We start from the raw sequence: 15,471 nt of genomic DNA on the forward strand, positions 1-15,471 counted from the left end.
GGTAGGGCTAAATTACTTAAACTTATCAAAAAATTTCTAACTTTATCTTGCCAGAATCCATATGAAGAAATACAAAGCTAAAAGTACTTATAGTTTAATCCTCTCAGGCAAGAAAGCATTTTAAAGCAATAAGACACAGAGACAACTGGGATTTCCTGATATATGGGAAATAAATTGTTGATAATTGACATTATTAACATTAAGGTTAATAACAATAAACATTTGTGGTCTGCTACCAACTGCTGAGCACTTCATGTAAAGTATCTCGTAACAAATTCTGAGGAAGCTAGCGATGTTGCTTCCATTTTAGATAAGTGCTGTTACACCACAGCCCATTTATCAGTGAACTCCAGGGTTTCCACATTATCTTCTCCCGTCAATGTGCTCTCCCAACCGGGAGCAACAAAGTAGGGTGTAAAATAGGAGTTGACAGTTTTCTTTCTAGTGTCCAGACATGTTAAGATCTGAATTAAAACTTGCTGGATTTATTTACCTCTTGTAACACACTGAAGATAATCCTAGACTCTCTTCTACTACAATAAAGGTCTAGAGGAATGCATCAGAGCACCAGAGTTTTAGATGCAAATGTTGAACTCTACAGATGTTATAAGAGTTTAGTTGTGAAAGATATGAACACATTTTTCAGGAGGCATGGTTTGTGGGGCTTGTATTTTCAATGCCTTAGAATAGTTTATTCTGTCTGAATGTTCATTCTATCAAACCCTATGCAATAGCATTACACTTAGGCAAAGAAAAATTAAAAGACAAGTGATTATGAGTTAATGATTCATTTTCTTTCAAAGAGACTGTTAGAACAGGGGTCAGCAAACTTCTTCTTACAGGGCCAAATAGTAAATATTTTAGACTTGCAGGCCATCTAATTCTGCAGTCAGGGAAAGCAAACACAGATTAAACATAAATGATGGGTATGGGTTTTTTTCAATAAAACTTTATTTACACAACAGGTGGTCTGCCCACTCACTATACATAGTTTGTGGACCCCTATGTTAAATGACTCCAATCTCAATGGGATGAACAAAATGGACCAGATAAATTTCAGGTAAATTTGGCAAATTTACCTCTTTCCTTTTAAAAACTGTTTTTTTTTACTATGGAAATATCCATATTCCTATATAAACATAATGACTTCAATAATGACAAACTCTAGCATGCAAATTAAAACACATCTGGCTCTGTAATAAGCTGAACAAGTTAAAAGAATCCTTGTATTTATTTTTTACACAGCACAAATGCAGGTGACACACAGTAAGTCCATAATTTCCCACAAAACTTATAAACTTAACAACTGAGAGTCTAAATTCTTATAATCTTCTGCATCGCTCCTAGCTATACACTGTATGGAATCCATTCCATAGCAGCAGAGGAGAACCTTAACTTTAAGCACCAAATTTCCAGGCATTACTACAAATGTCTTTTTTTCATTCCCTAGTACATGCAGTCAAACTGCCTATGAATAAATACCAATTCACTTTAAGCTTCAATGGAGAAGGGAAAGCAGTTGGGAGACCAACATTATTCTTAAATCTAAGAGTGATTCCACCTCTTTACCTTGTATTTTCTTCCATAAAGATTTTAACTTTTAATGTAGTGATATTAAACATGAACATAAATTTAATTTAGAACATAATCCCTTTTGGATTTATCGAACAGTTTAGGATGTTCATATTTGTTTTATAAATCCAGAGGAAAACAAAAACATGATCTCTAATCTAGCATATTCTGGCAATTTTTATTAAAAGTTAAATTTAGAATTTTATAGCAAAATAATACAGTCTGTGTGTCCAAATTATGATTAAAAAAAATCCCTAATTTATGTATATTAAGATACAATGCGAACCCCAATACATTTTATAGAAGTGTGTTTTCGTTTCCTGAAGCAGGATTCAATGGGCATTTTTAGGATTTTGCTCACATCAGCCCTGTATCCCCGGAGATTACTGGATCCACTAAATGGACAATGAAAACTGGCTGAGGCTGCTGCTGAATGCTTCAACAGGAATCTGATACACAGACACAGATTTCATTGTTATAGTCAATGCAACTGAAGTCTTCCTTAAAACTGTGCTCCTGATAGGCTGAAGATAGAGTAATGGACTGTTAGTTCTTTAAGCCAAAAATGCATGGATCTACTGTACAAAGGCTTCATTCTCTGCCTGTAGTTAGTAACTTGAGGGCCTTCTGTAGATTCTGCACAGCAGTGCTGACATCTTCATATTGCAAAGCACTGCCGGCATATTTGCAGTATTTCTGGGCTCTAGCAAAGTCCTCGGGTGTTAGACGGATATCCCCTAGAAGAAACACAGAGTGATTAAGATATCTGTAGGAATCTAAAAAGTATTCTATTAGGTTAGGTAAATGCTTACATTTAAGATTGTAGGTTATATAAAAACATGAAGGTTTTTCAACCCCAGGTGTAAATATTTAACTAAGTATTTTCATGCTTTTCACTTTTTTTCTTACTAACATAAACCATACACATGCCAATACTAATAACTTATATGAAAAGATTTTTCTTCCAGAAGTAATAAACTAGAAGCCTATATATTTTGATAAATTAACTGCAAAAAAATTATATTCTGTGTAAAAAAAGAATAGTAGCTTTGGTTTTTATACTAGAATTGCTGAGCCTCTCTTTTCATGGAACAATACACACAGACTAAACCATTCAACCCTCACTTGAGCTAGAATATAAATATAATTCTCCATGAAAAAAATAAATAAAATTATTTAAAAAATTACATAAGTCATTTAACTTTTTTAGCATGTAAATACTTTGTTTTTGTGCCATCCATATAAAAACCTCTAGCTTAATTATCATTAAATTATAAAACTAAACATATAAACAACCTTTACAAATTATGTCCAAAATTTATTCTCACCAAGTTTTCCAGTTACACATATGATTAATAAGGGTAGAACCCGACTAAATAATCTGGGTAAAACCAAAAAAACAACTTCACTTGGGGCGCCTGGGTGGCTCAGTCATTAAGCATCTGCCTTTGGCTCAGGTCATGATCCCAAGGGTCCTGGGATCGAGCCCTGCATCGGGCTCCCTGCTTGGCGGGAAGCCTGCTTCTCCCTCTCCCACTCCCCCTGCTTGTGTTCCCTCTCTCGCTGTGTCTCTCTCTGTTCCAAATAAATAAAAAAAATCTTTAAGAAAACAAACAAAAAAACTTCACTTAATCAATCTAAGGTTTGAATATGTATTTCTAAAGATGAAATTAAAAACTGACTTTGTGCCTCATTTTCTTTAGAATTCTTTATTAAGGATATTAAGAACAGATCAGAAAGAAGGCTGGGGCACAGAATATAACAAACAAATAATATATTTCAAATTCTGTTTATAAATGAAGTCAATATATTTCTATTCTGTTTATAAGCATGTACTTATAAACAGACTATCTTTATTTAGTTGCTTTTAATTTTGCTATATGTATGTATACACACACACACACACACACACACACACACATACATGGCATATAATGAAAACTTTGATATTACAAAGTAGGTAATGACTCCAGGTATCCAGATACTAAGTTCTGATCCAAATCATTATTTTCTAAAATTTTCAAGAGTTCTGAAACAATGTATCCTAAAGTTTCTAGGCCAAAGCCAGGCACCCGTAAGTACTGAATAACTTTAATGAATGAATATAAAAATGCTGTGTGTACATTATTTCCTACATTTTAAAATAAAGTTCATACAGAATTAAACATTAATGAAATTTCAGATTTTAAGATAATACACATAGATCTACATGTAGTAATTAGCCCAGTGTGTGACATATAAAGTCTTCAAAAATTTTTTGATTATTAAAGATCAGTGGTTGGTCTTTACTGTTGTGAGTGAGAGATTATATATTCCAATTTGGACAGATCTTGTTTCAATTTTCTTGAATTTCAGTCTTGCTTAAAAAGGAAGAAATACAAATCAATACACTAGTAAAATACAATTATACATATATATTTATATTTATTTATATTTTTATTATATTTATTTACATTTATGTTTATTATTTTTATATTATTTGTATTTTATATATATATATATGTATAAACATTTTTCCACAAATCTTTTAATATTTTAGTGCCTTGGCATTTTTTACCCATTAAACCTAAAAAACAATTATCCTGCAGTTGTTCTGTTGACAATTTAGTCAGGACACTTTAGGTTCTTCAATGGTTTTTCCAAATATATTAAGAGGTTCTAGTCATCTAAAGCTATACATCCTATCTAGGTGAGGGAGACGCCTTTGAAAATTGAGTTTACCCCACTACTCATTTTGTGCTTGAATAGCCTGTCCTCTTATCTCAGGGCAATCTTTAAGTATGTAGGGAAACCATTCAGAATTTATCGGACCTGCTGGAAGAAAGCCCCAATGATCAGAACTAATCTTATTTTTACAGCATTAGCCTTAGCAGTGTTTTGCTGATATATCACTTATTTATTAATGAGATGTATGTAGTGGTAAGAACTCCATTACTATTTTAGTTTTTATAAACTAAACTTATCCACCAATGATAAAACTATTTTAAAACACAAATATTGCACTTTTTATGAAATAACAATTTCAATATTCAGAAAATGTGAATGAAAATATTTTAATAGAAAAATATCATTACATGTATGTAATATATATAGCTTATAAACATGTATGAAATTATGTAACTATCATATAAAATATAACTAGATAATAACCAACTTACAGACTCAGATACAAAATGTAACTTATAGGCTTAAATAGAGATGCAAGACTTATTAATTAAAAATAGAAAGAACTTAAAAAGCCATGTCAAATAGTTACTTTTGCTATTTTATAACACTTCAGGCTTCCCTTCATTTAACAAATATCATCTAAGAGTCATTAATAATAAAATGTGATTAAAATTTTAAATTAAATAAAAAGAAAATCTGCCTAATTATGATTCTTTTAACTTAGCATTTGAAAACTTGATAAAGTGGAAAATATATAAAAGGAGAAGAGAACAACTGTTCAATTTCAGTATCTGATGTTATATACAAAATAGTAAATACTGCTTAGAGCACCCAAAAAAAAGCTATTTTTTCTATTATTAAAATTTACTAGAGGCCATAATCAGACCAGAGAGAGAGCACACTGTGGATGTAAAAGGTGTCTGAAGGAGTGAAGAGGTTGTCTAACAGAGTATCTCTTTTCTGAACTCTATGTTTATAAATATGTTGCCGATGGCTTCAGAGAAGACCGTCCTCATCACGGGGCCGCTTTTCTCCTCCACGGGGCAGAACAAGAAGGCAGAAGACTATTACTCAAGTTCCCTATCACAGTGGGAAGAGCCTGGGTCAGCACTGGATCAAAGATAACATTTTTGGTGTGAAGAGAAATCCCTGCACACTCAGTTGACATAAGCATCCGTTTCTAAGGCTAATTTATCTAATGTTATGATAGACCATAGAATACTTAATTGTAAAGATTACCAAAATGGGTCTTTAGAGACTCTTTCTTACTTAGCTAGGTAATTTTAGAAATTCATATCAGGGGCCTTGGATAATCTGATCCTAATGTACTCTATTATCCTCTGACTTGAATGGAAAGCATGGGCAGAATCACAGGGGAACCACGTGATACGCAGTAAGTCCTGGGAGTAAAGATAAAGCTCAGGACTGAACCCTTACATCCAGGCATTGCCAAGATATGTTTCTTAGAAATGGCAGCACTAGAATGATTAGAGGTAGAATTTGATTAGGTCAGGCACTGTGCTAATAAATTCGTTTCAGATATTCCATTTAATTCTCAAAAAAATTCATGGGGTAAGCGGTTATTCACACTCTAATACTAGATAGAGATATGTAAGTTAAAAAAGGAAATGTTCTGCTTCAACTACCTACCACCTTTCCAGTTCCATTGTCAGCCTTTCCACAGTCAGCCACAAATTCACTACAGAAATGTTTAATATATTAATACTAACGCACATACACTATGTGTATTAAAGGTGATAAGTACTAAGCACTAAAGAGAAAAATGTAGCAGGAAAGGGGCTCAGCGAGTATTTATTAGAGGTGGTGGTGAAGACAGTGATGGTTACGAAACTACTAGTTTTGGTCTGAGTATTATCTAGAATTTTTCTATGTTCTTAAACACATACATACATGCAGGAAGATAGTTTTAATATTTTTTTCCTAAATAGGGTCATACTATATATAATGTTCTGCAACCTGTTTTTTTTTTTTTTTACTTAATATGCTTAGGAGATCTTTTCACATCAAAGTTACCATATATATATATTTAATATCTGCTCAGTATTCCTTATGACAAATGAACCATAATATCCCATTAATTAGCACTTAAAAGATTATTTTCTACTATTGCGATGATGTTGAAATAAAATATCCTTGTAAATTTTGTGCCCACGTCTGAGTATTTTTTCAAGATAGTAGAATATAGCAGTTCAAAAAAATTACATTTGCAATTCTGATAGTGACATAGTGCTGCTGCAAAAACTTTACTAATGTACATTTCCCACCAACAGCATGTGAGAGTCATTTCTTAGGTCTTCAATGACACTACAGATTATTGATCCTTTAAAATATTTTTTTATCTATTGACATAAACCAAACCAAACTCATTCTAATTCTCAATTTCCCTGATTATGAATATGGCTGGGAAAGCTTTCATGTGTTCACTGAGTATCTGCATTCCCTATCATATTCTCTGCCTGTTCTTTTTCTATCGAATTAAGTTTCATTTATTCATTTGTAGGAGCTCTTTATATATGCTCTGGACATTACTTCTTTATTTTTAAATTTCAATTTCTTCCTGGTCTATTAGTTGCATTCTAACAATGTAATGGGGAAGAAGGAGTCTTCTGTGGCATGAATTTTTCATCTTTCATTTGTCAAACCTGTTAAGACACAACTAAATCACATACAAGTATTGAGAGACAGTATCTAATATATATTTTTTTCTCATAACCAATTGTTCTTTTTTTTTTTTTTTTGAGATCCTATTTGAGAAAGAGAGAAAGAACGAGTGGGGAGAGAGGTACAGGGAGAAGCAGATTCCCCACTGAGCAGGGAGCCCAATGCGGGGCTCCATCCCAGGACCTCAAGATCACAGCCCCAGCTGAAGTCAGACACTTAACTGACTGAGCCACCCAGGTGCTCCCCGAATAACCAATTGTTCGAACACCACTTTTGAATATATATTCTTGCCACACTGATCAAATGCCACATTCATCATTAATTTAATTCCTATAACGTGTGGTCTAATTTCCAGAGTCCCTATTCTGTTTCACTGATCTATCTATTTCAGGTATTTTCACATCAGATTTTAGGTGGGGCTTTTAAAATTGGGTGGGACTCCAGAGGAGAGTCTGGACACCAAGTTTAACAGAGGAATATAGTATTCATTGGGCAGGTTATCTGGTCTGTCTACTAACAGATAAATATTTTCCACTATGTTCTTGGGTAACTTGCCAATTTATTACAGGTTCCTTTTTGTTTTTGTTTTCAACTATGGTCAGTTCCTCTTTTTGGATAATCTAATAATTTAGTATAGATAAGGAAGATCATAATCATAAGACATGGTAACTTTTGAACTAAAGTAATCTAGTATCAGCTTTCGTGATAGCTTTGGCTATTTCTGCCACTATATCCACTGTATACCAAAAAAAGGAACTATAAAAAAGGGGGGGAATGCCTTCAAATTTAGATATTTTTAATAATATGAAAGAATCTTGGTTCTGGAGAATCCAGTGAATACAGACATTCAAAGAAATGTGTAAACATTCCAATAAGTTACAATTAGAAAACAACACCCAAAACAAGAGATACGATATATCTCAAAAAACAGTCAACTGACTTACCCTGGGAGACCGTACTGAAAAGTGCAGGATCAATAGCTGGAATAGTCTGTGGAGTGGGTTCGATAGTATTACTCGCTACACCTGCATCAGAAAACCACAAATGGGTGTAAAAGTTATACCTCTTAATTATATACTAGGAAAATATTTAAAGGATCATGAAGGAATTCCATTTCTTAATTACTTTTTTGAAATCTTAATGAATTGTAATCTGACATACTTATTTGATGCTGGAGGCTGGTATAGAAAATATGCAGGAAATACATTCTGAGTGTTTACATACACACATGTCTAATGCAGATGGTCGTTATGTCTGCATACCATACTATTTCATGCATTTTTTTACTTAGTATGTTTTAGCAATAATTCTAGATATATATATATCTACCTTGTTATTTGACATGGCCACACAGTGTTCCATTCCAGGTATGAACCACAATTTACAAAGCAGTCCTTTACTGATGGGCATTTAGGTTGTTTCCAATCTTTTGCTACTATAGATAATACTACAGTGAATAATCTTACACATTGTGTACATATACACACACATATATATGAATTCATTTATGGGAAAAAAATTTAAAGAAGTGTACCTGCAAAGTCAGGGGCATACAAGTTTTAAATTGACCAATTCAATGACTATCTTTTGCTTGATTTTGGTAAGTGCTAACCAAATATATTAAAGTATCACCATCCAACATAAATGTCCCCACAAAACTTGCTTTTAAAGACACATAATTACATCAAAAAAAAAAGGAATGCAAGATTTGAGAGGGATCTTCAGAGACTACCTAGTCAAGCCCAGTGCTCTGAAGCAGCTGTACCTAAAGCATAGGTAGATGATTATAAATTTTTCATATAACGTTAAAAAAAAAAAGGTAAATCTACAACCCACTCACAGATCAATCTAGGTATCAAGCCATTCCTTGCTAGGTAATTTGTGTTTTTGTCTAAATTAAAATTTTCCAAACAAATCCGTTTCTCTATGGAAAAGGAATATTTTTACTGATCAGCATCTTGTATTATTAACTTTTAAATGCTTATTAGTACATCTTCATATGATTAATTAAGTAGGCAATATTAATTAACAAGAACAAAACAGAATTTACAGGGAGAAAATTTAGTTATGTAGTAAAATTTTATCTGAGTGATATTAAAAAAATAGGTAGTCTGCATTTTATTAAGAACTTCTGGTTACAGTCATTCAACTAAAGCTTGAACTGACAGCAGAGGGTGCTCAACACACCTCAAGCAGCAGTAGGAAGATGCTGCTTCCATTTGTCTTGATGCACATGAGCCAAGGCCTGTCCTTTCAGCAGCCGTCATGACACGTTTCCACGGGGGCCTAGTGTATAGGTCCAACATAAGCTCATAAATACTTGTTAAATTAGTAAAAGTGGCTTTTAGTTTATGTTATTTATTTATTTATTTTTGAGATGCCCAAATCTGTTTTTCTTTCTGGATCTGGAAAGGTCTCATATGTCAATTCACAAATGGACTGCAACCCCAAAGACTGCAGTATGTTGGGAATATGTTGGGAGTGATGTGACCATAAAAACATTCATGGGGGAAAGCAGAACTATGTTGGAAATTTCTTCCTTTCGATTATTTAACAAAAAAGAAGTGTCAACAAATAAGTTCTGGCTAACTTTTAAGTAGATGGTTACGTAGCCTATTAAGTGGGATTAATACACATTCAAGAATTAAACATTACAAGATTTCTAATTAAGGTCTGAATTTAAATTGTTCTATTGTCTACACAGTCTGGGGATTCTGAAAAGGGAGAAATGGGTGTTGGTTAGAAAACTAGAGATTATCCAGAATTATAGTTAAACAGACCCCTTAGCGGAGTAGCATTTGGAGAGGCAGAGAAAAAGGGAGAAAGACATGCTAGATACAAGGGACACTATAAGCAAAGTTAAGAAAATAGGAGGATTAGGTTGAGTAACCCAATTATACCTCAGTATAATCATGGAAAATAGCATTGATAGAAGTGGTCAGGACAAAATATTAACAACTTTGAAAGCTGTGTAGGAAAACTCAAATGCAGTACTTCTCATACATAAAAGAACAACAATAAAAGAGCTAAGTTTTTGATCTACGTATAAGGAGCCGCATTTATAATCAAAAGGCTAGCATTCATTGTAACATAATTCTAATATTTGATCTAATTACTGAGACCTTCGTCCTCAATACGTATAGGCTGTATAAAGCATGTGTTTCAAAAGAAAGGACAAATCATCCGCTCTATCACCTCCATCTGACCGTCCACAGTGGTTAGAGCCCAGAGGCACTCTGCTTGCTTAAACAATCGCTCACTGCACTCCTCGCACCCCTGTGCTTTTTGGTGGAAGAACTAAAAACCGTATATTAGTACATACTATTCTTTTCAGCTATCTTGAGGATTTCCCTTTGATAAAAGTACATCCTGGATCTTTATATGAGGGAAAGTAAATCAATCTTAAAGTGAGTAAGAGGGGAAACATCTGCTATACTTATAAACTAAAAATGTTATTTCATTTGCTATTAGCCAAAATGTTTTACTGTTTTAAATATAATAGAAAAAAAATCTGCCAGCTAAGAGGAGATTCCAATATCGCAAACCAATTTTATGGGGCAAAATATTGTGAGAAAAGTAGATTTTGATTTAACAGGGTTTTAGTTCCTTGGAGGAAGAGACACAGAAAGGAGGTGGCAAAAACATGAAATCAGAAAGACGTGGGTTCAAACTCTGTCACTAATAGATATGTTTGTATGTTTATTTTCATGGGATAATTGTTTAATTTCTTTACAGTGTGTAAACTAGGGATAGCAATATCTAATATAGTTAATATAGTTGCTGTAAGAATTAATTCATAAAATAGCTATGATAATTTTGTAAATGCTAAGTCTATAAGAGTGTATATAAAGCAACAAGATAGGACCTCACCCTAAAAAAGTTTCAAGGTTTTTAGTTTTATGTGCTCACTCTGAGGAACAAAAAAGAAAAAAAAGTAAGGCTCATGCCAGAGTTAATTGGAGAAAGATGAACTGTTCATGCCAGAAAACTTTCTAATAGAAACTACCTCCTCAATATCTGTTTATGTATATCAAAGATATTCTAAGCAGGAGATAACGGTCTATTAGTTTGAACATATGAAACTACTAAGATTTTATCACTTATGTTATATAAAAGCAGCAATTTCATATGGTCCAACCGAATACAGCCCTCCCAGAAGTGAGCTCTCTTCTATATACACACTGTGACTATATATAAAATATATGTATATAGGTGCCTGCACCAGGATTCTGCCCTAAGATAAACTGTCTAACATGGTACCCTCTAGGCAACTTTTTTTTAAGGTCAATATCCTACCCCCAAAGGTGACACTTCCCTTGATTCACAAAATGATTTTAAGTGTTCATTAGCTTGCTCTTAAATACCCTGTCTTTGGCACAGAGATAGGAAGGAAGAGAGAAAAAAAAAAAAAAAAAAAAAAAAAAGGAAAAGGAAGCTAATTTGCTGAACAATGATTGTGTGATTAGGCACAGTAGTAGTGAATTTTCAAATTTTTTCTCCTTTAATAATTAAAATCACTATGAGAAGTATGATTAATTTCATTTTAGAAAGAGGCAAAACCTAGACTGAGAAGCTGAATAACATCTGAGTTTGTGGTTTAGCAAGGGGCAGGAACTAATAACCAATACTATTTGACTTCAAAATACATTTTATTCACACTTTGCCCTTCTATAAAAATAGTGTGTCAGGAGCTCCTGGTTAGTGTTTAAATTCAATAGAATAGAGTAGTATTTATCTAAGGCAAATACATCTAAGTAGCTGGTATTGCTTATATTATTCTACACTGGAAATACTGAATATTTCTGTAAGAAAATAAAATATTTATAACAGTGTTCTGCGAAATTTTACTTACAAAACAAACTCAAATTGGTCTATTAAACTCATCATACAGACCATAAAGCAAAGCAAAGTCAAATGATGACACAAAAGAGATCAGTGTTAAAATAATCACATTCATCAATATTCTTCAAGACAAAAATAACAGCAATATTTGTAGATAATATAAAGTTAAAAGTTTTAAAATAGGAGGAAAGAAATTAATAATAATTGGTGCTATAATAGTCAAATAGAAAACTTTTAAATGTTATTCAACTCATGCAAAATAAGCTAAAATGGTTTGGGTAAACTGAGGCTGAAAATCTGAAAGTCAGTGAAGTAATGGTGTGGTACTTAACAGAAACCGCAGAAATGAGGGCTCAAAGAATGACTTTCATCCTATGAATTAAATATTTTGAAATGTTTGTATGGTTTACTACCATAGATTACATTTATGCTGAGATAAAAGAAATATTTTAAGAACAATTTTTGGAAAAACTTCAAATCCCTTCTATCTCAAGGTAAATTATGGCTTTAAATGCCCTTCTATCTCAAGGTAAGGATGACACTTTGTCAATAATACAAGTAAATGGAAGAGTATCTGTCTGCAATTTTAAAAATTATCTTTCATTTACTGACACTGACTCATTACTAGAGACTAGTGTTGTTAGATCTTTTCCATGAAAACACAGACATACAGTACTGATTTATTCAAAGACAGTAGCTATCACTTCCCTTTCTTTTCTTCAGTCAACTGTTTATAATATTAAAAGAAATAACCCACACCCCCTCTTTTTGGTTGTGATTCCACTGCTATTGAGATTTTCTGCCTCAGTGCCTGCTCCCTTCATCAATAATATCTACGTTGAGGGCAGAGGTCGGGTCCTAAGGAAATAAGGCAAGAAAAATCAAATCTTGCTGACACAGTGGGACGCTGACCAACACATACTATGATAGATGCGCACAACTCAGTGCTAATCTTGGACAGTGAAGGGCAAAGAAAGGGAGGGGAAGAAAGAGAAAACAGTACCACACACGAAAAGCACAGAAGCTCTTCTTAGTAATAAAATATAAAGTTAATAGTAACATATGTAAATGTTTGGTCACTTCTCAAAAAACTAAAGGACAAACAACAATAAAACAAAAAGGACTGAACATTTTTTGTAGGTTCAAATAGAATTTAAAGATCTTATTATGCTTCATGACCATCACGATCAGGCATAAACACAATAAAAAGTGCAGTCCTTATTTATGAAAGGAGAGTTCAAAACTTGTTGAGCTTCAGTTTCCTACCTGTGCTGTGAGGCACTTCCGCTGGTGTGTTAGCTGGAGCGTGCGCGCCGGGAGGAATCTGTATGCCAGAGAAGCTGCTGGATGGCATGCTGCCTGGGTCGTAAGTCGAAGATGATGGCTGAGATGGCTGAGCTGGCAGGGATGTTGCTCCAGCATCTTCATTTTCTTCAACATCTATTATATAATTTACATGTAAAGTTAAACTAGGTATTTGGAAGAAAAATGCCAAACATTCTTATTTTGCTATACAGACATGACGAACAGACCTTCTGATGCAATTCTATTTAATGCAATTGATAAGTAGGCTCTAGCTCTTAAAATAATAGTTTTAATTGTTTTCTTTTCTTAAATCACTTAATTATGCCTGGCAATATGACTGTCACTTCAAGTTAATACTTTACAATTCTATTAAAATCTTTGCATATAGTATGTTTTTCTTAAAAATAAATTTTCTTTAAACTCTTTAAACTTAAGATGAACAGGGTATTTTTGGCAAGACATGTCACATTTATGCTATCCATAGACTTTCTTTTCCTTTTCTTTTTTTTTAAGATTTTATTTATTCGACAGAGAGAGACAGAGAGAGAGGGAACACAAGCAGGGGGAGTGGGAGAGGGAGAGGCAGGCTTCCCGCCGAGCAGGGAGCCCGATGCGGGGCTCGATCCCAGCAGCTGGGATCATGACCTGAGCCCAAGGCAGACGTTTAACGACTGAGCCACTCAGGCGCCCCTAGACTTTATTTTTCTGACAGCTGCCTTTTAATCAGTATTCATTGTTCACACTAGCTACTAAATGATTACCTGTGTGTTTGTTGTAGGTTAATCAACAAAAACAAAGGAATGAAATTTCACAGAGCTACCTGCACAGAAAGTAGTAGTAAGAGACTTTGTGTTGAATCGCTTCTCGGTCTTTTGGCTAAGATCAAGTGTAGAGACTCTGTGTTGGTAAGTTCTGAAATACAGACTTAAAATATACTATATTATTAGCCGAATCTGAAAGCTACTCTGGGAAAATTAAATATTGATAGTCTATTTAAAATGACAATTAGCCACTTTTGGGAATCTTCATAATTTAAAATGTAAGCGAGAGCAAGAGATTTCTGAAGTCAATTTATTTCCTATCACATTTTTAAATAACTTTTTTTGTTTGATCATAACCATATTACATATTCAATGTGGATAATTTTAAACAACCAAAAAAAAAAATCCTACCTACTCTGAGATACACATTTTACTAAGTAACCTTGTAGACGTATTCATACTTTATATACACTAAAATTATTCTCTCTTATATTAGAGAACTATAACATTTATACATCCTGGGAAGGAGCCCCTCCCTCCAATTTTTAAAGGCACTAGAAAGTGACTAAAAGCTGGTCGAAACTAGAGTGAAGATGGCCCTTTGGAGAGGAAATCTCACAAGGTAAGGTTTGCTTTCATGTGGCTTTTCACCCGCAGGCACTCAACAGTCTGTGCAAAAGAAAGAGCTGCGGAGAAGTGAGCCTTGAAATGTGTGTATAAACCCCAACTAAATACTGTATGACCCTGAACTATGCATGCACACTCTGGGAAGATTCTGGAGTGTCCTAGTGAGAGCAAGAGCCTTAAAGCTGAAAGAAGGACAGGCAGTGTTTGAGTTCAGGCATGTTAACTGCCTGCTAGAACAAGAATCAAGAACTTGCAGAGGAAGATGAGAAAATGCAGAGGAGCTACAAGACGTTATCAACAATAAAAATTAATAGAAATAAAGGGGGGCGGGAGGAAGAAAATGTGACCCGAGTTAGGAGAAAAAGAGAGTCTATAGAAGAAGACCCCCAAATGACCCAGATATTAGCAAAAAATTAATTAGTGAAAAATAAATAAATAAATAACATTAAAGCAGGTACTATAAATATGTTCAAGGCCATAGAGACAAATGTAGTCATAATGAATGAAAGAGGAAAAACTCACCAGAGAAAAGAAACTAAGAGGAGACAAAAACAGATGGGACTAACAGAAAACAAATGATAAAAACGATAGACTTAAATCTAGCTACAGCAATAATTACATTAAGTGGACCAAACACAATTTTGAAGGCTGATGTTGACAGACTAAACAAACAAATGAACAAAACCCAAACCAAAAAACACCTATATGCTTTAAGACTCAGATATATTTATAGTAAAAGGATGAACATAGATAAATTATGTAAATACCAGGCAGACAAAAGCTGAAGTAGCTAAATCCAGTAACAGACACAACAGAATTCATTTCAAGGAATATTGCGGGTGCAACAGACAAGAAAAAGAAAAGATATAAAGATTGGAAAGAAAGAAGCAAAACTGCCTCTCTTTGCAGATAACAGGATTATCTACACAGAAACTCCCAAGGAATCTATAAAGCAACCACCAGAATAGGTAAATTTAGCAAGGTTGTGCAATATAACATCATTATACAAAAATCA

General features: G+C 33.7%; 1 protein-coding gene across 2 annotated transcripts in view; it reads right to left on the reverse strand.

Annotated features, from left to right (window-relative positions):
• Window positions 1-929: 929 nt before the first annotated feature.
• VTA1 (vesicle trafficking 1) overlaps window positions 930-15,471 on the reverse strand; it is a 63,888-nt gene continuing 49,346 nt past the window's right edge. For both annotated transcript variants that reach the window (XM_078054653.1, XM_078054654.1), the window contains exons 6-8: window positions 13,030-13,203; window positions 7,866-7,946; window positions 930-2,309 (exon numbers count right to left, since the gene is read on the reverse strand). In XM_078054653.1, coding sequence (XP_077910779.1) covers window positions 2,164-2,309; window positions 7,866-7,946; window positions 13,030-13,203 — 401 coding nt within the window. In that variant the 3' untranslated portion in view covers window positions 930-2,163. The remainder of the gene's footprint in view (window positions 2,310-7,865; window positions 7,947-13,029; window positions 13,204-15,471) is intronic.

Source organism: Halichoerus grypus, chromosome 9 (genome assembly GCF_964656455.1).
Source record: "Halichoerus grypus chromosome 9, mHalGry1.hap1.1, whole genome shotgun sequence".
Taxonomy (NCBI): Eukaryota; Metazoa; Chordata; class Mammalia; order Carnivora; family Phocidae; genus Halichoerus; species Halichoerus grypus.